Here is a 25,304-nt window from a genome sequence, read left to right as displayed (position 1 = left end):
GGTTAATTCTAGTCTCTTTTTCTTGCCATAAATTATAGTTTTGAAATGGTTCTTCCAAATCTGTCTGCAAACTCAAACAGCAATATAGTAAAAAAGAAAGATAGTTCATCTCTCTCTCTCTATGTTTAGCAATCCAAATCTCAACTCTGATATGGATAATTGTAAGTTTACTTTCCATCTACTTTTTAAAACTTAATTTGTACATCCACCCCCTAAGAAGCCTTCCTAAACCTGCTGGCCATTCGCATCTGTGTCTGCCCTTTGCCAGCTAGACCACAGTATGTCCCATACTTCTGGCAGATCTAACCTTTACTCAGAAATCCCTATGGGACCCTCTAAGGTCTTGGTTTTCAATCTTCAGCTCCGGGGTCCTAACCAGAAGCACTAACGTCTATGCACACCCTGTGTCCATCTCTGTGTTGCAGATGCTGACATGGTGTTGCCAGCTCTTTGGTTGCTTTTTTTCATTGGCTTCATTGATTTTCTGTAGTATAATCTTGGGGGCAAGCCCAAAGGATTTATGTGTTTGCCTGAGAGTTAGGCAGTGAGTCTTTAATAATAAACAAAGCAGTCATAATTACAAAGGCCTATATCACTATCACTGGGCAACTTAAACCAAGTCAGCAAGGAGAGAGATTTATTACATCCATTTTCTGTGGTATCCCAAAGACAAGGTGGTAGAAAAGCATATAAAATGGACGTCCCTCAATTTCTTCTGCTTTTCCCAAGGTTAAGTGTCTTTTCTACTAGATGAAGTACATTTTCCTAATCAGTAAATTAGAGGCTTAGTGCATTTTTGTTGTTTTTTTTTTAAAGTAGAATTTTAAGGATTGAAAATTAAACTACCACACTGAAAATACTACTGGATCATTGTACAGAAGGTTCATTCAATTTATAAAAGAATATATCCTCACCTAGAAGTACTCCAGTGACCTAAAGACAGTCCCAAGACTGCTGTTCTTTCTCCAAAGGAAAAGGCGATTGCTTTATCTTTGGAGTAAAGAAACACACAGCAAGACCCTTGTAGATGACCAGAAGCATGTAGGGGCCTCACTGTTCCTTGCTCCCAAACCCACTCTGCCAGTCTTACGAAATCATCTACAATTCCTAGAAAATGCCATATGTCCTCTTACCTTGTTCCTCAGCCAAGTCCCAGGTCTACTTTTATCCCATTGTACTTGGTCAATTCTTCCTCTTTTAAGTTACTGCTTAAACCAGCGGTTCTCAACCTTCCTAATGCCGTGACCCTTTAATACAGTTCCTCATGTGGTGGTGACCCCCAACCATAAAATTATTTTCATTGCTACTTCATATAATAATATATTCTTCATACAGTAGCAACGAAAATAATTTTCGTTATTCCACCACAACATGAAGAAGTGTATTAAAAGGTTGCAGCATTGGGAAGGTTGAGAACCACTGGCTTAAACATTTCTGTTCCCAGGCTAAGATTTCTGGAAAAACCCCACAAGTTGCTTCCCTGTCTTCTCCCTGGGAGCATTTCTCATTCACAACTTACCCTCTGAGCCTAGTAAAGCACCTTTCACACCTAGGCACCTGTCAAATATCTGACCCATGAACAAAGGAAACCTCAAGTCTAAGTGCTACAAAACATCCCCCTAGAACATGTGTGAGACTTACTTGCTTCCGCATCACGTCTGTAGCCTGCATAATGTATCGGGGAGGCAGTCCATGGCTTCTGGCCAGAATGATGGCTTGCTCCAGTGTCACGCTTAGGGTGCACCTGTGGGTCAAGGCAAAGGCAGGTCAGACCCCCCCAGTTCCTGATACACTCTTGGAGTCTGTTTGGATTACCAATTTCAAAATTAGAAAGTATCAGCCAAAATCAAAGTGAATGCACAATGAACCACTGGTTTTTCCATGAAAAATACTTGTTTTAGATTACAGAGGTACATTACTGGGGTCATAGATCAAATATATTTTTGTTTTCCATTTTTTTTAAATTTCAGATTTATATAAGGGTACAAACAATTAGGTTCCAATGTTTGCATTTGTTAGGTAAAGTCCCTGTTGTAGTTGTGTCCCACTTTCAGGAAGTGAAAACAAAACCATAATGAACTGTGTTTATGAGAACACCTACTCATGGAAAATTAAATTTTAACAAATTTGATGGCTCAACATTATTCTTTAGTGGTATTTCATGTAATTTAGAAGAAATGACTTTGTAATATTTATCATTCATTTCTACATATTGTATCTTAGAAAAATAAACAGTGAAATTACTATTCACTATGGTCCAAACTGATTTGAAAGAATGTGTTCCTTGACTGGGGACCATGACACACACCTATAATCCTGGTACTTTGGGAGGCCGAGGTGGGAGGATTGCTTGAGGCCAGGAGTTCAAGGAGTGGTCTCACCACTGCACTCCAGCCTGAGCAACAGAGTGAGACCCTGTCTCTTGAAAAAAAAAAATAAAGTTTCTGGTAAAAAGTCTGTTTGTAAAAGCTCCAAAGGAACATGTAACTATTTATACAGGAAAATGGTGCCCAGAGCGATCCCCGAGAAGAGTTCTAACCAGAATTTAGTGACTGGTGAGCCTTTATTCTTTTCCCTTCTATTTAAGGCATTTCTTCTGTTTCTCCGCATTTATCTCTATAGCAGCCCTTAAAGCCTATGTTTGTTAATTTTTAAGGTGTTGGTCTTTTAATCATTTTCTTAAGGTTACCTTTTGCATATATTTCACAGATAAGCTCACTTATTTCAGATGTCTTTCCTAAAATTTATGTTATTGGATTTTGTTTTCCTTTTTTAAAAATTGACTGATATTTTGATTAGTCTTTTCTCTATATTTATCTCACTGTGCTTTGTCTTTTACTCACTTTTATTTTTTTTTTTGCAGTTTTTGGCCAGGGCCAGGTTTGAACCCACCACCCCCAGTATACGGGGCCCAGTGCCCTACTCACTGACTCACAGGCACTGCCACTTACTCATGTCTTTTTCTAGATTTGTCTATTATTTTTTCTTACAAATGACAGTAAGTCCTACAATGCAGTTGCTTCTCTGTGAGGAATAACTAACTCATTATCCTTGGTTACGAGGCTGTAACACAGAAGTCTAATCTTTGGAAGGTTTTAATACTGATGAATTAAGAAAAAGAGAAGAAAGGGATTTAAAACATAACTGTTGTCATATTAAAAAAAATGTGACAAAATGCAGCCGTGTGTGTTATACATAATTATATTCTGAGAAGAAACATGTTAAATGCCATTGGCTGTTAGATGACTTCAGAATCAGCTTCCTCATTACCATTACAGATAATTCTTTTAAAAGCATTAACACATGTTCGGATGGGCTGACGTTTTATAATTAGCTTCTGGTTGTACAGGATGTTCACAAATATTGAGTGCATGAGTCTGGTAACAATGTGTGTTGTTTGACACGCACATGCAGACGGCTGCTGGAAAACAATCTATGCCAGTGAAGGCCAAGCAGGGTAATTGACAGTTCATGTTTAAAAAAATCAATTTTCCACAAAGCATTTAATTGCCAGCTTACTCAACAGACCATAACCTAGCTCTCTTCCTTAAGGTCTCCTCTACTCCAATTTTAAATCTTTATTGATCCTAACATTTTAATCAATAACACTCATCACACCAGCTGAATGAAGCTAAGGGGAAAAAAATCTTTATCTTTTTCTAATCGTGCTGAAATATGTCTGTGCTTTCCTGATCAAGCATGTCTTGCTTTGTATCTTGCTTACTTTATCTCTAACATGCTGCAAAGGGCTTTTCAACAGGCAGCCAATAATTTTTATTCATTCTATTTATTTATTTATTTTGAGACAGTGTCTCTCTCTCTCTCTCACTATCACACTGAAGTAGAGTGCTGTGGCATCATAGCTCACAGCAACCTCAAACTCTTGGGTTTGAGTGATCTTCTTGCCTCAGTAGCTGGGCTACAGGTGTGTGCCACAATATCCAGCTAATTTTTCTATTTTCAGTAGAGACGGGGTCGCGCTCTTGCTCAGGCTGGTCTGGACTCCTGAGCTTAAAGTAATCCACCCACCTTGGCCTCCCAGAGTGCTAGAATTGTAGGTGTGAGCCACTGCTCCTGGCCTTTTTTCATTGTTTAATCATTTTAAACTGATTTCTTTCTTCCTACTTCAAGTTGTAATAAACAATAGTAAGGCAAATTATCTGCTCTCAGAGAATTTTAAAGGATTTTACTGTGATGAGGAAATCAACGTGCCCAGTAACACGCTCTCTTACAGGGTACTTAAAGGGTCTCCTCTTTGGAATCACTCACACATCACCGAACAGAAAAATCCACCTTCAAACGCATATGCATATATATTTTTTCTCCAGCATACCAGAAAATATATATATTAAACAAAAAGATAGTTGCAACCTATATTTGTCTTTTCCTACTCCACACTGTGTATGTTCCAGTTAGGTCCCAAGGTTACTTGGAAGTTTTGAAAAGTGAAAAGGTAAAAAGACATAATCATATAAACATGGGAAATATGTGGCTTGTGTTTGATTCATGGTTGATGAATCCAACTGAGGCTTTGTATTTCACCTCATGGCATCACAGAATTCCTTATCCTAAATTAAGAATGTGACCAAAAGTCTAGCCGGAAGGCCACAACTTTTCTGTCAATAGACCATTATTTGCCTCACAGCTTTTAGCTTCTCTCAACTATCTCCATCTGAATGTCAAGTGGAAAAACCCAGCATTTGCAAGAAGTGTTTTGATGCTGTCATTCCAGAAAGTGGCACAACTGTTAACAGAGGAAATGGCCTGAAAAAGGATAAAAGTGTTTTCTGTCTCTTTTAACCTCCCTCCAACCCTTTTTGATAACTAAAACCTGTATCCCTGCCCCAAGCCAGTCATCAGAGGGGCAGAGCCTTCTAAGTTCTCTGTACCACAGGAGAGAGTTCAACAGAATGCGGACAGAAGTCACTAGACTGTTTTTTGAGGTGAAACGAGACTGATCAGAACCATTAACTACAATTAAATAGCAACAGCCTAACGCTGAAAACCTCCCCTTTGAAAGCTCTGGATTTCTGCTATAGTTAGGATGATGGCACTTTAAGATGAGAGTCTTCATCCTCCTCATTATCAAATTAATAAACTTCCTTCTCCTTCTCCTCAAGCCACTTGTCCTAGTTCTTCAGATGTGGCCTTGGGGACACGTGCTAGACTTTCTTTAACACATGGTTTTTCAGTGGTGCAAAAATGTATACTCAGAGTCAGGTTTTATGACAGCTCATTTGATTTTACAGGTGCTTTCTCATTACCAGAGAAACTGATACGCCAACCCTGGGCAAGAGAATAAAAGGAACCTATTAAAGCCCAGAAACTCTCATTCAATATGTTGTTTCTTGTCTGACACCCCAATTTCCTTTCTAGCATTGTCTGTTTTCACATCAGTTAATTAAAATTTAAATAAATCTATATTTTCACCCCATCTGGAAAATGCAGGCCTTCAATTTTTCAGCTCTTTCTAGCTGCAACATCAACTCTCTAAAAAATTCAGACAACTCTCTCCACAGGAGTCATAAAAATAATATAATAAATACCACTGAGTAGTATTTGTCTTTCCAAAAAAAAAGTAAGTATAACATATCCACAGAAGAAAGTATTTCTGTAATTTTAGTAGAAAGACATTCCCAGTAATGGCTCTGCTTAGAGGATATTTTGAAGAAGCACACTTGATGGGGTGGCGAAATTGTATAGAAATCTTCAATTTCACCACAGAAAGAAAAAGGAAAATGTCACTAAACCTGTGCCTACAGTTAATAAATCTTCTTGATGTATTTCATGTTGAGAATAGATCCCAAATGACTCAGATATTTAGCCTGGTTTTAATATGATAAATCTAACCTATAACTAATGAGTCCAATTTAAATTCAAAAGACAGTTTGATTTAGCAACGCTATGGAAGAAACACAGAAACAGTACTTTTCTAGTCATTCACTTATTCACTTGCCGAATGTTTTTTGAGTGTCTACTTTGTATTTACAAGTACCACAACATGCTGGCAGGAGTGGATTTACCCTGAATCTACAAAAGCTTGATTTTCGGGGGCTCCCCCCATATATGGATCCCGTTCAAAGTTCCGGGAGCGGCCCTAGCAGTGTGTTCTCACAGTCACATGCTTTTACCAATTTGCAGAAGCAAAACCTTTTAACTGCAAATGGTTCTGGCTGCTGCCTTCTTCACACGCACGTTTCCTTCTGTCGTGTTGGGTGCTGTTCAAATGGCTGTGGTTATTTCTGAAACTGAGCTAAAGAAAGTTGAATTAGGGATGCATTCAGGCTGGGACCTATTTATATGGTTTTCATAGTTACTTCCACTTATAGTTAGTTCACTGGAGTGTCCTCGTGTACCTGGCTTCCAGAGTATTCCTACAGTCCGATGTTGAAAAAGAGAGATAGGCACTTCCTGGGTGAAGATCACAATTACAACTCAGACTTTACCTTATAAATGCAAACAATGTAACATAATTGTGTGTACCCTCATGTTAATCCAAAAATAAATAAAAGATTGAAGAAAAAGAAGTGCAGGGCCAGATCTAATGATATAATAAATACGCCCATATCCTGAGAACCTGGGGCTGAAAGTGCATGTGGGGTGGAGATGAAAGTTTGGAAATGCATATAGTCAGAAGCTACTCTGTGGAATATTCTTCCAAACCTTGTGGTTCACAGGCTACAGACACTTAGAGAGGTTTTTTTTTGGTATTTTCCAACAATTTAAAAATTTACAAGATGTTAGCAATAATACATTCTTATGTTGACAGGCTTTTTTCCTAAGCTCTCGATAACTTAAATTTGATCAACCATGTTGGAGAAAAGACAATTTTTCTCTTCTCTCTATAGAAAATTATATTATAAAAGTTGTTACAATTGTAAAAGACGATCGAAAAGCATTACCAAAAATTGTGAGAGGAAAGTATAAAAATGTATAATAAATTAATAAAATATTATTTTTCTAGATTTCTGTAATGCACGTGATATTTATAAACATTATAAATTCTGTAATTTATTTTTTCTCACATGCTGAATAAACACTTAACTTCCATTTCTATTTTGCTTTGCAATTTGCTATTCTTTTTCACAAAGATGGCACTGAACTTCAGACCCCAACATCTCTATCGCTATAGTGTGTTGGGAATGCAACAGTGAACAGAAGACAAGTTCCAATTCCTTTGATGACCAAATTTTAGTGAGAGGAAAGAGAAAATAAAGTAGCAAATATATAACATCAGGTGGGAATAAGTTATCCAGAAAAATAAATTTCGCAGCAGAATGTAAAGTGGAATGGTACTAATAGAGGGCGGGGTGGCAGAGGGAGATGCTGTGTTGTGGAAGACCATTTCAAGAAGAGGAAGTTCAAAGGCCCGGAGGTTGATGCTTTCTCATTCTGCTCACAAACAAGTGTGGAGCCCAATATGCTGGTGCACACAGAGGAGAAGATGAAGTTGGGTCTCAAATATGTAGGGCCTTGGGAGTCAGAGTTTAGGAGTAAATGGGGTTCATAGTTACTTTTTTGGTTGACTCAGAAAATTTCAATATTTCTACTATATGATACCAAAGAACAATTTGTGAAGAAATTATTAAAGGGGTTTACTAAGTACACACCCCCTAACAGCTTATCATTACTGTATTCAAAGCATCTTCCGTTGCTTTCCAATGGCAACCTTTGCAAAAGTAAGCTCTTTGTGCTTGCTTTGACAGGACATATACTAAAAATTGGAACGATACAGAGAAGATTAGCATGGCCCCTGCGCAAGGATGACACGCAAATTTCTGAAGCGTTCCATATTTTTCTCAACTGCTTCATTAAATATTCTGCATTGGGTATAATCTTAAAAAAAAAAAAGCCAACCCTTCACCCAATGCTTCCATTTTCAATGAACTCTTCCATTTTCTTTCTTTTTTTTTTTTTTTGAGACAGAGCCTCAAGCTGTCCCCCTGGGTAGAGTGCCGTGGCATTACAGCTCACAGCAACCTCCAACTCCTGGGCTCAAGCGAGTCTCCTGCCTCCACCTCCCAAGTAGCTGGGACCACAGGCGCCCGCCACAACGCCCGGCTATTTTTTGGTTGCAGCCGTCATTGTTGTTTGGCGGGTCCGGGCTGGGGATTTGAACCCGCCACCTTAGGTGTACGTGGCTGGCGCCTTAGCCGGTTGAGCTATAGACGCCGAGCCAACTCTCCCATTTTCTACCTCATCTCCCAGTGCCTTACTTACTCTACCCGACCCAGAACTTCCCTCTGCTTTATTCAGCATCTTGGTACCACTGCACAAACCTCTCCCCAAATCTGGAACACGTGTCCATTTTTTCTACTTCAATTTCTAATAGAAAGTACAATTTCTATTTCTACTTTCAAAATATCTCGGAACCTGAATGTAGAGTTCAGAGTTTAAGTGCAGCTGAGGTACTACGATTGGTTTGAGGACTGTTTCATGGAGTTAGAGCCAGGCTACTTCCACTGTCTCAGCCTTTACTGCCTCCTCTGTGAAATACAGAAAGCAGCCATGATGACCTCATAAAGTGCTCCGAGAATTACTTGAAGCCATGTGTGTGATCAATTTATTTAACAGATCCCTTGGGTCTCTTTTATGTCTGGTGGTTTGTCTTATTCTCCTTTTTATTCTAAAGAGTGCTCATTAAAGTAACTTTGGGGAAAATCTTGATAAGATTATGATAATTACATGAAGCCAATGACAAACTTCCATGTACCACTCTTTTACAAGATGGGGTTCAATTAAAGTAGAGTCCATTTGACTAAAATTTGGTGCTTATTGAAAAAATTCTTAGTGGCTTTTATTTCTAGTGTTGGTCCCAACTGATTCCAGACATTAGGTCTTGACTTTATTTTATGAGGTCTGACAATTAAGTTAATGAACTTGCCACCATGCACTTGGATTGGCAGCACTGTACAAACAGTTTAGTAAGGGTTTCGTAACCTTGGTATATCGGTATCTCACAGCTGTGTTCATGTGGACGTGTGGTAGTGTTTTACTGAGTGGTGTTTGTTATTGTTGTTGCATGTTTTTGTGCACTGTTTTGAGAACATCAGAAGTTGAATTTCAACAACAAACAAACATTAAATTTCTTGTTAAACTTAGCAAGAGTGGAAGTGAAATCAGGGACATGTTAGTCCAAGTTTATGGAGATAACAGCATGAAAAACATGGCAATCTACAAATGGATTAAATGTTTTTCTGAGAAGAGAGAAAGGTCACTGATAAAGAGAGGTCAGGGCAGCCAGTAACAAGCTGAACTGACAGCATTGCAAAAATGTGTTGAACTGGGCATCAAAATTATTGAGTGACCATGAGAATCACAGCATACCAAGTAAACATTGATTGAGAAGGAGTTAGGAAAATCTTAGCTGAAAATCTTGGCATAAGCAATGTGTGTGCAAAAATGGTCCCAAAGGAATTCACTGATGAACAAAAGCAAAGGAGACCTGAAGTTTGCCAAGATGTCTTAGAGAGGCAAGATGATGTTTTGGGCCATGTTATCAGTGGTGATGGAACATAGATGTACCAATACAACACTGAAACAAAGCGTCAAAGTGCACAAGGGGAATCAGCCAATTGTCCAAGACAGAAAATGTTTTGGACATTTAGAGGCAAAACAGTCCAAATTTACAGGCAAAACAATGTTGCTAAACTTTTTTGGTATAAGAGGAATTGTTCATTATGAATTTGTACCAGCTAGACAAACAGTTAATCAAATTTGTTATTTGGAAGTGCTAAAAAGGCTGCTTGAAAAAGTTACATGAAAACAACCTGAACTTTTTGCCAACAACTGATGGCTCTGGCATCACAACAATGCACCAGCTCACACAGCACTGTCTATGAGGGAGATTTTAGCCAGTAAACAAATAACTGTATTAGAACACCCTCCCTACTCACCATATCTGGCCCCGACTGCTTTTTTGTTTACATGAAGATAAAGGGACTATTGAAAGGATGACATCTGATGACATTATGGACATTAAGTATAATATGACAATAGCTTTGATGGCCTTTCCAGAAAAAGAGTTCCAAAACTGCTTTGAAGGGTGGACTAGGCACTGGCTTTGGTGCATAATTTCCCAGGCAGAGTGCTTCAAAGGTGACCATAGTACTATTCAGCAATGAGGCATGCACACCCTGTCTAGGAAGAATTTGTGAACTGAATTGTCAGAGATCATATATGTCATGTTGTAGAGATAAGGGTCAGGAAAGCATGTGACATGGTCTTCTCTTTGCTAGTCCTAGTTCTAGATACAGAGATACAAGAGGATCAAGATCCAAACTTCTTGTTCCCTCATCAAGAGGCAAGGCTTAGTTTCCCAAATTGGCTTACCCGCACGATATTACATTGCAACCACTTTTAACTCATATCCATTACACGCTTTTCAGCTGTTCACTTTTATAGCGTTCAATTGTCACCTAAAGTGGATTTTTTTACATGTTAATTCTCCCCTTTAAGACGATTCATAACATTTGTCTGTAATAAATAAGATAAAAGAGTCTAAAAATCTAAGGACCTTCTAGATTTATATTTGGTTATCTACCATGATCACAGACAAAAACATTAAAAAAATTAGTTTTATTCTAAAATCAGTTTTACATTTTAAAAACCTGGAGGTCTATAGCTTCATTTAGTGTTGATTCAAATTGTACTAAACGAAGAAGCCAGTCTCCCAAGGGTTGAAATGCATTAAATTGACCACCTGGGGAGATGTAACACACCTTTTGGGCCAAAAGGATGATGTGTAACACACGATGAAACTGACACGGGAAACCAGAACCACGTGAAGATTATGGCTTTGAGCTCTGTTTCTCTACAGTGGATTTATTTGCTAACTCTCAGCATGCTCCCTGCCAGGAACTCTGATGTTTTGCTTGGTAACTAATCATTGTATTTTTACATCTTAGGGTCAATCCCAAATGTTTTTATTACTAGTGCAGGTGGGTTACTCAGAATCTGGTTATAACTTGACACCTTAAGCAAAATACATAACAAACAAGAATAAGGAAGATCTCTGAATTTGTAGCCATGGCAATTTGCCATAAATTGATATTATGTAGATACTGAGCTGAAAAAAAAAAGTTAAAAGTAATTAAAAATAGAATAAACAGGCTTGGCCACTGTAGCTCAGTGGGTAGGGTGCTGGCCACATACACCGAGGCTGGTGGGTTCAAAGTTGTCCTGGCCCTGCTAAAAACAATAATAACTGCAACCAAAAAATAGCTGGGCGTGGTGGGGGGCACCTGTAGTCCCAGCTACTTGGGAGGCTGAGGCAAGAGAACTGCTGAAGCCTAAGAGGTTGAGGTTGCTGTGAGCGGTGACACCATAGCACTCTACCCAGGGTGACATGGTGAAACTCTATCTCCAAAAAAAAAAAAAAAAAAAAAGTAGAAAAAGCAACCTTTAATAAGGAATACTTTCTTTTTTTCCCACATTTAAATTTATTATTATTTTACTTGTTGAGACAGAGTCTCACTCTGTCAACCTGAGTAGAAAGTCATATTGTTATCATAGTTCACAGCAACCTCAAACAATTGGACTGAAGCAATCCTCCTGTCTCGGCCTCCTGAATAGCTAGGGCTACAGGCAGCGGCCACAACACCTGGCTAGTTTTTCTATTTTAAGTAGAGACGGGGTCTCACTCTTGCTCAGGCTGCTCTCTGAGCTCAGGCAATCTATTTTCATCAGCCTCCCAGAATGCTAGGATTACAAGCGTGAGCCATTGCGCCTGACTTGGTTAGTTATTTTTTGAGACAGGATCTCACTCTGTCATCCAGGCTAGAGTGCAATGGCATAATCACATCTTACAGCAGACTCAAACTTCTGGGTTCAAGCAATCCTCCAGCTTCTGGCCTCCAGAGTAGCTGGGACTATAGGCATGTACCACCATGCCCAACTAATTAAAAAAAAAAAACTTTTATAAATAATATTACACACTCAGTTACAACTAAAAACTACCCCCCTCAAAATACACTGAAGTCAGTAAATTTGGGGATACATTTTTAGACTTTGAAAGTTACTGGAGCATTGATTTTTAACCATTTTGTACATTAATAATACAATTGAATCATTGGGATAAATATGATCTTTTGTGTGTGTTAGTATAGGTTTATAGTAAGCACAATAATTTCTTGTTAGAAAATTATGATATTGGGTCAACCCTGAAGGCACGTGTGGGATTTTCTGAGTTGATAGGATCAAGGGCCAAACCACAGTATGACCAACCATGGCTACGGTGGCACCAGACACAACCCCTTAGCCACCTACATAAAGTGGCTAATCACTGAAATTTATTTTGGTTCACTTGCATTAACACGGAGGTTAATTTGATTTTTTACTATGTACATATAATGGGAAATACATATTTGTCAACGATTTTGAGATTACCGAGTTTAGCCCTGATATAGAATTGTAACCAATGCTCACAGTCTGCTTTTGTGTTTCAGTTCAGGGCACCGTGGCTCATTTTCACCATCCTTTATAACTAAGATGCTGCCTTTAGTCATGAAAACAGGAGAAAGAACGTTCCCTTAGGGCAAAGGCATCCCTCCGAGTCCATTTATAAGGACAGCCTGAGAAACCTATTATTTTGAAAATATTCTTCACATGAATGTCTTTATAAACCCATAGATTTATATTTAGAATCTCACGGATTTAGAGCTTAGAACATGAAATCATTTCCCCATTCTATGAAAGTCTTTATTTTTTCTCCTTTAATTAAAAGCCAGGTCATTATCTCTGTTCAAGTGGCTACAGCAAACAAGTTATTAGGAATCTAATCAGCTGTGCTTTAAGCTGAAGTTACCTGGGCAGCATTCAAATTTTGGAGAGGAATAATGACTATTTCAACTCCAAGAAAGGACGCAGGTGCCTGGAGCTGGAGCTGTGTAGCTCTCTTCCTGCCGTTTTTAGTCTTTTGTACACAGACGCTTCTCGTGACAGATGCAAGGCACTGCCGATTGCCGCATTTTATGCACTCCAGAGTGACATCTCAGTATCTGTCCTGGAAGTCCTGAGCAGGCTAGTTTCAACAATCTTTGAACTCAGGTTAGTTCAAAGGACTTTGGGTTAGTTCCAGGACTTCTGTCCTGAAGTCCTGAGCAGACTAGTTTCAACAATCTTTGTACAGTTCTGCACGTTGGAAAAGTGTAAATGATTCTGCTCAGTTTCTAAATGCTTTTGCCTCTTCCTGTGTGTTTTCTGTGCTCCCATTTTTATTCAGCTATACAAAAAACACACATTTATATGAAACATGTGTCAGAGAGTCACTGACCCTGATGGGAAAGAAGTTGAATGAGCCCCAGAAATACTTTAACTTCTGAAAGGTTTACTGTACGATTCTTCTAGTGTCCTCAGTCTTCCCAGTTTTGCAAAACCTCCCCAGAAGGTGCGCCTAGGATTAAAATTATTGCTTGCTGAGAATCTTTGTTTAGTGATTTATGATTACTCACTCTCCCAAGTGAGGCTATTTTGTAAACCTCCACGTTATCAAATCAAGCTCCTCCACACACAAGATTAATGTACGTGTGCGGTTCAGTGTGCTAATGTATCTACTGAAGTACAGTTCATGCTTATTAAATGCATAGTTTATACTCTGTCTAGACAATCTCTCCTCTTTACCCACACTGCTATTATCATCTCTTGCCTAGATTGGCCCAGCCTCACTCTGACCTTTCCTGTCTGGTCTCTTCCCATTGGTCTTCCTTCATAGCAAGGATAATCTTTTTAAAATGCAGACTTTTGAATGGCTTCCCATTTCTAAATAGGAAACACAAGGTCTTCGCAACATGGAGCCTGGTTGTCCCCACTCATATGCCATGCTTCAACAGTGGTTTACGGCTGTCAGAAATCACCAACTCTCATAGTTCTCAGAATTGGAACCTGGCTTTTCTAATAACTATGTGACATTGGGTAAGTTACTTAAGTTTCTTAAACCCTGCAGTTTCCTCCACTGCAAATGGAGTTTCTCCAATAATAGTATCCATATTAGACTTTCCCAGGATTACATGAAATAATTCATGGCTAGAACTTAGTACAGGCTAATTGCACGTAGTTTATTCTCAACAGTGTTAGTAATTTTAGGAATCTTACTATCACCACCGTCACCAATAGACTGGACTGGTGTCTGTATCAGTCATACCCTTTCTAGATGCTAGCATACATCCCAGGACTCAGTAAGAATTCAATACGTACTCACTGAAAAACTTAGCTCAATTCCTCATGTGTGCCAATGGTAATATATGTATGCTTGTACAAGACAAGATTTATTTCTTTATATCCTACATTTTCCACCTATTTGATCAAGAAGTGTTCATTCATTAAATACACTTAGTGAAATGATAAATGTACATGATAAATGTACAATCAATATTAGCAAAAGCAATGAGAGATTCCCTTATGATTCTTCTCTCATAACCAACGCCTTGCGTTACTCTTTCTCTGGATTTAACCATCGTTACTACCATGACTACTGGTTAATGACTTTGTATGATGGGTATGATTCTTCTCTCATAACCAACGCCTTGCGTTACTCTTTCTCTGGATTTAACCATCGTTCCTACCATGACTACTGGTTAATGACTTTGTATGAACCCTGATAATACTTAGAAAATACGTTTTATAACAAATTGATTAATCAATCTTACATTAATCCTATTATTAATTGTACCATCCAAATTATCCACTTACTATTTACTAATATTTTCTTGTGTCAGAAGAATATTTTTGAAACCCTGATAGAATTGTCAAAATGACAAGTGATTTATTCTTCTTCTCTATGGTAGTTTGAAAAACATGCATCCTATCCTTTGAGTCACTTCACTTACAAACCCAGTGCTTTGACTATCTCTCCCCTCTTTCCATTATTGAGAATAACTGCTATGTAGTGTGGCTGCCTGGCTTTCCAGAGTGACTTCCGTGTTCACTGAGTGCAGGGACCTGGTATGGTTGGTGCAGTACAGTGGTTGGTGCACAGCGGTGCACCATAGTTTCCCCCCTCTTTCAATGAATGAATGAATAAACTAATGCTAGCACCTGATCCGTTTTAAATCCTAAATATCTGTCTTTATTCTAACACATATTCTTGTTTTTTAACATCAGAAAACTTTCTATTCTTGAATTCAAGGGTAACTTCTGAAATGACTTTCTCCAAGTTAGCAAAGGAAGATTAAAAAAAAAAAATTAGCTCTAATAGTGCCCGATGTTTTGCCTAATTTATTTCTTGTAGATCAGGAGAGTCAACTCTTGTATTTTTCATACTTCTCTCCTTTGTCCTATGAAAGTGATCCCTGACTGTGGTTTTCAATAGTATCTTGCAAGGTTTCCCCTACTTTAATAGGTATGATCTAGTAGTCATTTTAAACAGATGTGTTTCACGTGTCTAACTTCAGAGAGAATGGATCCACTACCAGAAACACAGATTTAGATGGAACAGTCTGATTGCTCATGGTCTGAGTGCTCAGGAAAGCCCAGCTTATATTGCTGTGGTCCTTGGTCCCCAGGTTCTGGACTGGTGCTGGTCCTTGGCAACCCTTAGGAATGGACTGTACCACAGGTGAGTAGTGGGTAAGCGAGCAAAGCTTCATCTGTATTTACAGCCGCTCCCCATCACTCACATCATGGCCTGAGCTCTGCCTTCTGTCACTTCAGGGGGAGCATTAGATTCTCACAAGAGCACAAACCCTGCCGGAAACCCCACATGCGAGGGATCTAGGTTCTATGCTCTTAATGCAAATCTAATACCATTCCCCACCCCACCCTCCACTCCCATACACATATATCCTACTGTCTTCTGTGAAATCAGTCCCTGGTGCCAAAAAGACCGGGGTCAGCTGCTGTCCTGGATACTTTATCACATACATTGTTCATTTAGTTCTCACACCACCTTTGTGAGAAAGAAACTATTATTATTCCCATTTCACTGATAAATCTCCGAGACCAGGTGATATGATCATGTAGTTCCTTATACAACATGTAAATAATAGGATTCAAAATCCATTTTCTGATTCAAAATCCAGGGCTCTTTCCATGCTACCAAATTCAAATCACATGGATTAATACACTCAGAGAATTCTAGCTCCCTATATCCATAATTCAACAGGCACAATCTTGGCCCCAGCATTTGTATTTTCAATGCCTTGTTTTGATAGAGATGGATTCAGGCAGCCCAAATTACTTCCCTGTGAATAGAGACTCCATCATACGAAAATGAGTTTGTGATTAAAAGCAAATAGATTTGAAGCATGCTAAGTAGGTCTATTGATTGTAAAGTGATCAAGCAGTAAAAATGAACAGAATGGAGAATGTATGCCTTCTTGACTACAGATTGCACTTTTCTACATAAACTGCACTGTTTTGCGTTAAGTGTGTTCATTCCTGTAATGATCACATTCATTATGGCTTCTAATGACTTTTAACTACTAAGGACAGAGCAGCACTGTGAAAAATCTATCGACACCTCCAACGAAGCCCCTGACTGAAGAGACTAATTCTTTAATGTCCCATGCTTCTATTCTCTCTGCTCCCCTTTATTACCTTACACGGAGGAGGACGTGGACCCCCGAGGGCTCGTGCAGTATGTTAAATACTGATCAGTCCCCACACGGCTGCTGTGACTCTCCACAGGCAGAGTCTCCACAAAACTAATATGGAAAGGCCACTTGGTTCACTCGTGGCAATGCCTTGGTGACAAATGAGAGGTTTGAGAAAATTGCCACAGGTCACTGGGAATTTGAATAACCCAACCTTTGTGTTCCTGTTCCCCTGTAATAGAGAAGCACTATTTTTTTCTTTAAACTAAACACATAAATACTTCTATATGAAAAAAAGGGTGAACAGAGTGGTTGTTTCAACAACGAATCCTCTCCTCCTCTACACACACACATTCACACACATATGCATAATAAATTATTAAATATCAATACTCTTCCCTTTAGGAAAATTTGAATGACAGCTTACTAATAGCTGCAGCCCCAAAGCCAGGAATCACGCAGGTGAGCTCTCAGCATAATTTATAGAAGTAACTTCTGGATACTGATTGATACTTTCAACATTAATTATTTGACGATTGTCAGGCAGTCCTGATGACATCCTCCTGTGACAGCACTGAGTTCCCCCGTTTCATGCTCCGAGAGCCGTAAGAGAAGAGGCTATCGGTACGTAACAAGAAGGCAAAGAGAAGGCAGGAGAGAGGGGCCCTGTGGACACTGAACAGACTGCAGACGGCACGGGCGACAGCTGGGGTGGGATGTGATCCTAGAGGCAGAAAGAGTTGAATTAAATATTCCCCTCACTCCATCTATCTTAAGGCAAAAAAGCAATTGAGTTGAAGGGGCACATTTTCAGCTCTGCACAGGGAATTAGCCATGAAATTCTCATTAAAGATAATGGGACTTTCTATTACCACTCTCAATACACTCTCGGAAAACTCTCAGCATTTACCTTTAAACCTAGGCTTAAAAATCATCTGCCAGGCAAAAACCCTCCTCATTCCTCATTACTTTCTATTCAAGCACATTGAAGGGTGTTTGCCGTACACACAGTTCCACCGAGGAGGCGAGCTCAGAGGCAGTCACAGCCCTTTTGGGCTCGGGTCCAGCGAGCACATAGGTACTCAGGAGGGTATTTGCCATGGTGAGAATGGGTATGAATAGGGCACAGCTGTTAGGGCCTCAAATACCACAGCCTCTGGGTTTGAATCTGCACCTCCACATTTCGATTCTTCAGCCTGGATTTGCTCACTGATTTATTTCATTTCTGTTTGCTCACTGATTTATTTCATTTCTGTTTGCTTTTTGGGATTTGATGGAATAGGTTGGGTACCTATCCCAGCTACCTGGGAAGTTTCTCCTTAACACCACCTCTCCAGTCCTGGCTTCTCTGATTGGCTCTCTCCAGACCGCCAGGAGACACTCTCAGTCCTTCACCCAGTGGACAGAGCCTCGTGTCCCGGGACCTGCACCTGCACAGCTACCTGTCACCTTCCTTCTGTCTTTTCATACTATTCCTTTGCCCTGAACCGCCATTCTCCACCCCTACAGCCTGGTGAATGCTACTGGTGCTTTTAAACCTATAGCAGGTGTTACCTTCCTCCCTGGGGGTGAAATCTGGCTCATCTGTATTTCTTCAGAGCACACAGATGACTTGTTGCCAATCTAAAATTGGCATCACAAAGCAGAAAGTGCTGCCTGCTCCCTTCACCCTCCTCCACTGCCTGTTCTGCTCCAGGTTCACATACAAAAACTGGCAGAAAAGAGAAATATTCATAATGGTGTGATACACACATTTCTTCCCTTCATTTGGAAGATGGAAGATTTGGCTTATATCAATGATTAGAGTAGTGATAAAATCCCTACCCTTAACGCTCTCAGGAATAGATCCCAGATTCTGGAATTTTATTTTCCTTTTGATGTAACTTCAGAGACTTAAGAAAGGCAATTTAAATTCAATTTATTTAAAATAATTATGGAAGAACTATGCCCTGTTTAATAGTTCTTAAAGCAGATTCTAGATTATCACTGACAAAGCAGATTCTATATATATCACTGTTAAATAGCTACAAATAAAATTTAGTGATATGAATGCTTAAATTTTAGTAATATACATTTGGGTTTGGAAAATACAGATCAACTACAACTAATAATTACGTAGTCATATGTTTAACATATCATCTTACCTACTTTTCCTATTTTAATTATGAAAAGTAATCCCACGTAAACCCTTTTGTGTACTGACTTTGAGGTCTGTATGGCCAGCATCACTTGATACTGTAATAAGATGTCACTCTCTCATAAAATAACTGTTCCATTGATTTTTGTTCCCAGTACATCTAATTTTAAGAAAATGGACATTTTAAAATAAAACTACTTACTATCCTAGCTGATCAAGATTCATATCAATTAAGTCCCCCCCCCCCAAAAAAACCCATCTAGGTTAGAAGACACTGATATCACGTGCATATGCGACAAGCTTTTTAGGGTTAAGAACTTTTATAAAAGGTAATGGAAAAAGGTAAGAGAATGAAACTTCTATCACATTTGAAACATCTGATTTCTTACTGTAATTTAACCTAACAGTGTACTTATTCATCTGGTTGCCTAAATTGGAATAAATTCTAATGTCTATTTGCCTATTTTATAATTTAGTAAAATTTAAATTCCTGGATTTATTTCTTTCTTATTAATTTTCAATTTAATTACTTTTTTTGAGACAGAGTCTTATCCTGTCACCAGGGGTAGAGTGTGGTGGTGTCATAGCTCACAGCAACCTCAAACTCTATGCTTCGAGCAATCTGTTTGCCTCAGCCTCCTGAGTAGCTGGGACTACAGGTGTCCACCACAACGCCAGGCTAGTTTTTTTAATTTTTAGTACAGACAGGGTCTTGCTCTTGCTCAGGCTGGTCTTGAACCCCTAAGCTCAAGCAATCCACCACCTTGTCCTCCCAGAGTGCTAGTACTTTTTTTTTTTTTTTAGAATATAAAAGTATAGGCTTGGTGCTTGTGGCTCAAGCAGCTAAGGCGCCAGCCACATATATCTGAGCTGGCAGGCTCGAATCCAGCCCAGGCCTGCCAAACAATGACGGCTGCACCAAAAAACAGCCAGGCGTTGTGGTGGGCGCTTATAGTCCCAGCTACTTGGGAGGCGGAGGCAGGAGAATCACTTGAGCCCAGGAGTTGGAGGTTGCTGAGCTGTGATGCCACAGCATTCTACCAAGGGCAACAGCTTGAGGCTCTGTCTGAAAAAATAAAGAATATACAAGTATAAGTGTATTTTATATTAGAGAGAAGGGAAATAGTGAGGGGAAGAGATGAAAGAGAAGACAGCAGGGGACTGGGGTGAGAGGCAGGGAAAGGGGGAGAGCAGAGGAGTGAGAGAATGGCACAGCATCCCAAAGACAGAAAGGGGGAAGGAAGCTCTGGATTTACTTCTAATCAAGGGGAATATATGAAAGGAAAAGACAGCGTTCAGTCTATCACGAGTCGGATAGATTTTGATATATTTTCTTTTTCCCGGAGCCTCATTATGACCATATATTATTTTCCTCCTTTTATAGATTAAAGCGTAATTTTAGAACAACTTCTTAATGTACAAAGTCCTTGGATCATGAGCCAGTGGAAATTTTTCTTTTGTTTTACTTAGCCATTTTTCTTGTGATTTAAAACCCAAGGGTCTCCTCTATTCTTACTGGGTTTCTCAAAACTTGTTTGCACAAGAACTAAATGAATACAATGGAGACCCTGAATGGCTTATTGAGGTATTTTTTCTTTCTATCCCATACATAGAATCGAATCTATATATAGAAGTCCCCAGAGTCAACCTATTCCTTTTACTCAATATGTCTCCATTGCACAGGAGAGAAAAGATGCAGCTTCAGCATCTGCCCCGTGGGGACTCTGATTACCTAAGTCAGGTTACCTTGAGTGCTCTACTTTTACAAGATCCTGCGTTACCCAATCTGGGCCTATTTGTCAATTTGTCCTTTGATGTCATGGTAATGACAGAACAAAATATTACTAAGAAAGAGTCCTTTAAAAGTTCAAAAAGATTGGTTCTTACAAGTATCAAGCACTAGTTACCTGAGTAAGATTTTTTAATTGCTTTTATGAACTGAGAGTCGTTCCACTATTCATCTTGATTTTAAATTAAAATGTTCCATTAATTATATTAGTACTACAAATTTCTTTTTAATCATTTTTACATTTCAACTCATAAATTTCACTTCTTTTCCCTTCTGTAGTCCCGCACTATTGTTACACGATGGCTGTAACAGTCTCTGTTGGTTACAGGAAGGGGATGGCCCCTGGAAATTCAACTGCCTTTGCAATAGAGTTGAATGTAACTCATCTGCCGAATAATCAATGGATAAGTGAATTTTGGAAAAAAACCTTTTAATTTAGTCACTAAATTAAAGTGAAAAAACCTTTAATTTAGTCACATATGTATTTACATATGTAAATTATATATTATACATACAAAGTTTTTAGATCCAAAAGGCTACAAATATAAAAAAGTTTTAAGAACAGGGTGGTGCCTGTGGCTCAAGGCGTAGGCGCCAGCCCCATATACTGGAGGTGGTGGGTTCAAACCTCGCCCTGGCCAAAAACTGCAAAAAAACCCAAAAAAGGTTTAAGAACTAAAAGGTAAGAGAAAAACAGACAGACAGAGAGAGAGAAATAGGAGAGGCCGGGGGTGGTGGCTCACCCCTGTAATCCTAGCCCTCTGGGAGGCCAAGAAGGGTAGAGTGCTTGAGCTCAAGGGTTTAAGACCAGCCTGAGCAAGAGCAATACCCCATCTCTACTAAAAATAGAAAAATAAGCCAGGCATGGTGACAGGTGCCTGCACTCTCAGCTACTTGGGAAGTTGAGGCAAAAGAATTGCTAGAGTCTAAGAGTTTAAAGTTGCTGCGAACTATGATGATGCCAAGGCCTTGTACCCAGGCTGACAGAGTGAGACTCTGTCTCAAAAAAAAAAAGAAAGAAAGAAAAGAAAAGAAAAGAAAAGTATAAAGAAAAAAAAAGAAAGAAAGAGGAGATGTAGGGAGATTGGGGACTGAAGATCCCATTCTTGGCAAGGGAAAGCACCCCCAGAAAAGGAGGAAAATTAAAAAGGAGGCTGAGTCAGTCAGAACAAGGAAAAGTCTTCCTGCCTTTTCTGAAATTCTAGCCTGTTGGGGATACAGCTTACAAACAACCCCTGCTGGGTCTGTGAGCACACTCAGGAAAAATGGTCATAGAAGAGGCTATGGCAAAGACTTAGAAAGATACATCAACTGGGTCATTTTCTGCCTAGTAAACAGGCAAAGCAGATACCCACAGCAGAGATTTGCATTTGCCTGGGGCAGAGATCAAGGGAGTAGCTCGAGCCCTGAGATATGGGCTGAAGAGCTTATATCCCTTATCGCAGAGGAAGATCCTCTGAGGTGGTGAAAGGAGGAAAATTCCTCCCTCTACCAATTCCTCAGAGGAGATTAACACCAGTGGTGTTTTACTCCACAGGGAACTAGTGGAGTTTAACACCTCCTTAGAAATCTGTGTGTGTGATCTCAAGGGGGAGGCTCTCGCAATACAAGACTCAGATTTCAGATTTCTCAAGGCTAGTCAAACCCTTAAATAATATCAATAGGAGCTGATATGCTCACTCAGAGAAACTGCTGGCATCTTTGTTCCCTTCCTCCTCTTACCCTCTGGGCAAATAGACCTCAGTAAAAGCAGAGTGGAGCAAACACTCTGGGCCATAAACAGGCAATGGAGCTCTGAGCTCCCACCTTTAATTCTACTCTATGTCTCATGTCTCTTTTTTGCCATCATTTCTAACTCTATATTTCTTCAGTCAGTTGTCATTAGTTCTACAGGTCTTAATGGACCCTGCTCTTGGGACAAGACCCCAACAAAGAGAGGGTGCCAAAAATATATACATATTTTATGACAGTGTATTAAAACTAATACTCAAGATAAATTTGACTTTTATAATTACAAGATATATAATATACAAGATAACAAATGTCATTGGTATATATTGAGTATTATAATTTTAATACCATTTTTTCCTATCTTAAAGTATGTATACATTTTTTGGTACTCTCTGTGTATGCACGTATATGTCTATAAAAACATATACATAAAGTTTATATATGTTAAAGCTAATTTCTACTATGTATTAAAAAGACCTAACACTGGATTACACAGACAGCAGCTGGATGTTTACCACTATCGCATGTTTTAACAATGGTGACAGGCCTGACACAGACTGTTGTCCTCTCAAATGTGAGTGAGGGGTCTCCATCAGGACAGACGTAATGCCAACTGGAACCAGGTGACCCTGTGATGCACTGAGGTCCTCCTGACTGGTGCCATTAACAAATCCCAGGGGACAATGACACACGAGGTAGTTGGCTGAAAGTCCAGGGCCTCCTTTCCTGGAAGAAATTCACCCTCACAACAAGTATGAAGATGAAAGGTAACTCACACGTACAGATACCCATCTGGTTAAAACACCTCACATGTTAGTCAGAGCATGGGGCCTGCACTCAAATCACCTACCTTTCCACACTGCCAGGCCAGGAGTGAATTTACTCACTCAGTATTTTAAAAGAATTTTTTATTGGTGGTGACAGAAGCATCACAAGAATGGAGAAGCAAGAATCCAATATACTTAATTCTAATATGGAGGCAGTAGATAGGGGGGAAGGAGGGAGCAGGGAGGGGGAGGAAGGAGACGGATGGGGGTCATGGTATATAGCACACCTCTCGGGGTGGGACACAATTATAAGAGGGACTTTACTTAACAAATGAAACTAGTGTAACCTAATTCTTTGTACCCTTAGTGAATCCCAAACAATAAAAAAAAAAAAAAATCAAAGTTAAGGTCAAAGATCTGAAAAATAAAAATAAAATAAAATACTGAGTGAAGGGAGTATTAGGACAGAAACTCTCTGGAACAAGTCTTTAGAGGGGAAAACTGTGATTCCATATTTCTCGCCCTCACCAGAAATTTCTTTAACACATCCTTTGTCCTTTCAGGCTCCTTCTGAAAATTTCCACCCACTTGTTCCCACAGCTGAGGGACTCAGTAAGATGATGCTCTGGGTTTTATCACGTTTGCAGTATCCTGATTTATACTGGTTAAATAAAAACAGTTGGCTATCAAGCAGGGTAGGAATAAAGAAGCCAAACAAATTAAAACACAGCATCGAATGGAAGGACGCCGCAGGAAGAAATAAAAGGAAATTTAGAAATCCTTGCGGCAAGCTTTTTGATTGCTTGTAACAGACAACTGGCATGGGTACAAGAGAGAACTAGAAAAGCCACAGCGGTGATGCAATACCTTAAAAAGGTTCAATTTGGCAAAAAATAACTTTGCCTATAAAGCAGGTATATGTACGATATAAACCACATGACTCTTTGTAGGAAAGGAAATTCAGAAGATATCAAATACTTTTATTTCATCAAAGAAGTATATAAATTGACGTACAACTGAAATGGAAGTGTAGTGAAGAAGCACAGTGTATAAACAGACTCCAACGTGATATGAGCTCTGATATGTGATAAAGGAGAAGGTGGCACATGATACCCACCCTGCGGGTTGTACTGTACATGAGGACAATCCTTTTGGGTTAAAATATAGTAAAAAATACATTAATCAGAAAGGTTTAAACCCTTGGACACAGTAATTCGACCTCAATGGTATTTTTTTGTCTGATTTGTTTTCTTTTAGGCTAATGGAAAATAAGACTGAAATTTCAACAGTGACATATAGAAAGATGCCATTCTGCAGGTATTAGGAGCACTGGAGAAACAAGAGAAATCACTAAGCAAATGGTCTAGTAGCTTGTGGCAAACCAACTGATGGAACATGATGCAGCAGAAACATTACGATGAGGAAGTCTATGTGCACGTTTGCTATAAGCACAGGCAGATGATTAAACGAGATTATTAAACTATGAGCATAGGCAGATTATACCAACTGACGGAACATGATGCAGCAAAACCATTACGATGAGGAAGTCTATGTGCACGTTTGCTATGAGCATAGGCAGATTATTAAAGTATATGCTATACTCCCAAACACATACGTTGAAACGTAATCTCCAGTGTGTTCATATAAAGCCTTTAGGGGATGTAGAGTCATGAGAGGGGAGCCCTTGTGGATGAGTTGTCTCCTGGTGACAGAGATTCAAGGCAGCTGCTTCTCTCCTTTTTGCTCTTCTGCCATGTGAGGACACAGAGTTCGAGGCTTCACCTTGAAAGCACAGACCAGGACCCTCATCAGGTACTAAATGTGCCCACACTATGAGTTTGAACTTCCCAGCCTCCAAACTTGTGTGGAAATAAATTTCTGCATTTTATAAATTACCCAGTCTCGGGTATTTTCTTGCATCCAGTAGCATGGATGTTAATTAAAATACGACATGGGTTTTGAGATACACAAAAATCAAGAAATGTAAAATCTACACTGATGGAAACAAATGAAGCCCTCCCAGCAACACCGGTAAGCTGAGCCAGTTGAAAGTTGCAGGGGTCGGTCAGAAAGGACGCAGTCAACTGTGTTTCTTGGAAATGAAATAATGGACCATAACACAGCCAGTCTCAAAACTTTCATAGTGACCCACAAATATATACTAACTAATGAAGCTATTTTCAAATGTCTGTTGTTTGATAGGTGTTATGAGAGATGATATGAAATAAAAATGAGAAAAGAGTTACGTCAGGATAGAAAATTTCCCATTTATTAAACTCCTTTTTAATCATGATTATATTAATTAAAAGGCAAAATCCTGATCTTAAAAAGAGACTATCCTATTCCTCTTC

General features: G+C 39.3%; 1 protein-coding gene and 1 non-coding gene across 3 annotated transcripts in view; one reads left to right on the top strand and one right to left on the bottom strand.

The window, feature by feature from the left end:
* Window positions 1–25,304, bottom strand: part of LOC111727580 (phosphatidylinositol 3,4,5-trisphosphate-dependent Rac exchanger 2 protein-like) — a 76,230-nt gene that overhangs the window by 10,460 nt on the left and 40,466 nt on the right. For both annotated transcript variants that reach the window (XM_023517547.1, XM_023517548.1), the window contains exon 4: window positions 1,642–1,744. In XM_023517547.1, coding sequence (XP_023373315.1) covers window positions 1,642–1,744 — 103 coding nt within the window. The remainder of the gene's footprint in view (window positions 1–1,641; window positions 1,745–25,304) is intronic.
* On the top strand, window positions 7,691–7,798 carry LOC111727597. Its single transcript, XR_002775111.1, has one exon. It is a non-coding gene; the product is annotated as a U6 spliceosomal RNA (small nuclear RNA).

Source organism: Otolemur garnettii, unplaced genomic scaffold (genome assembly GCF_000181295.1).
Source record: "Otolemur garnettii isolate 467f Iridium unplaced genomic scaffold, OtoGar3 scaffold00113, whole genome shotgun sequence".
NCBI lineage: Eukaryota > Metazoa > Chordata > Mammalia > Primates > Galagidae > Otolemur > Otolemur garnettii.
This window is presented reverse-complemented; position numbering and strand designations above follow the sequence as displayed.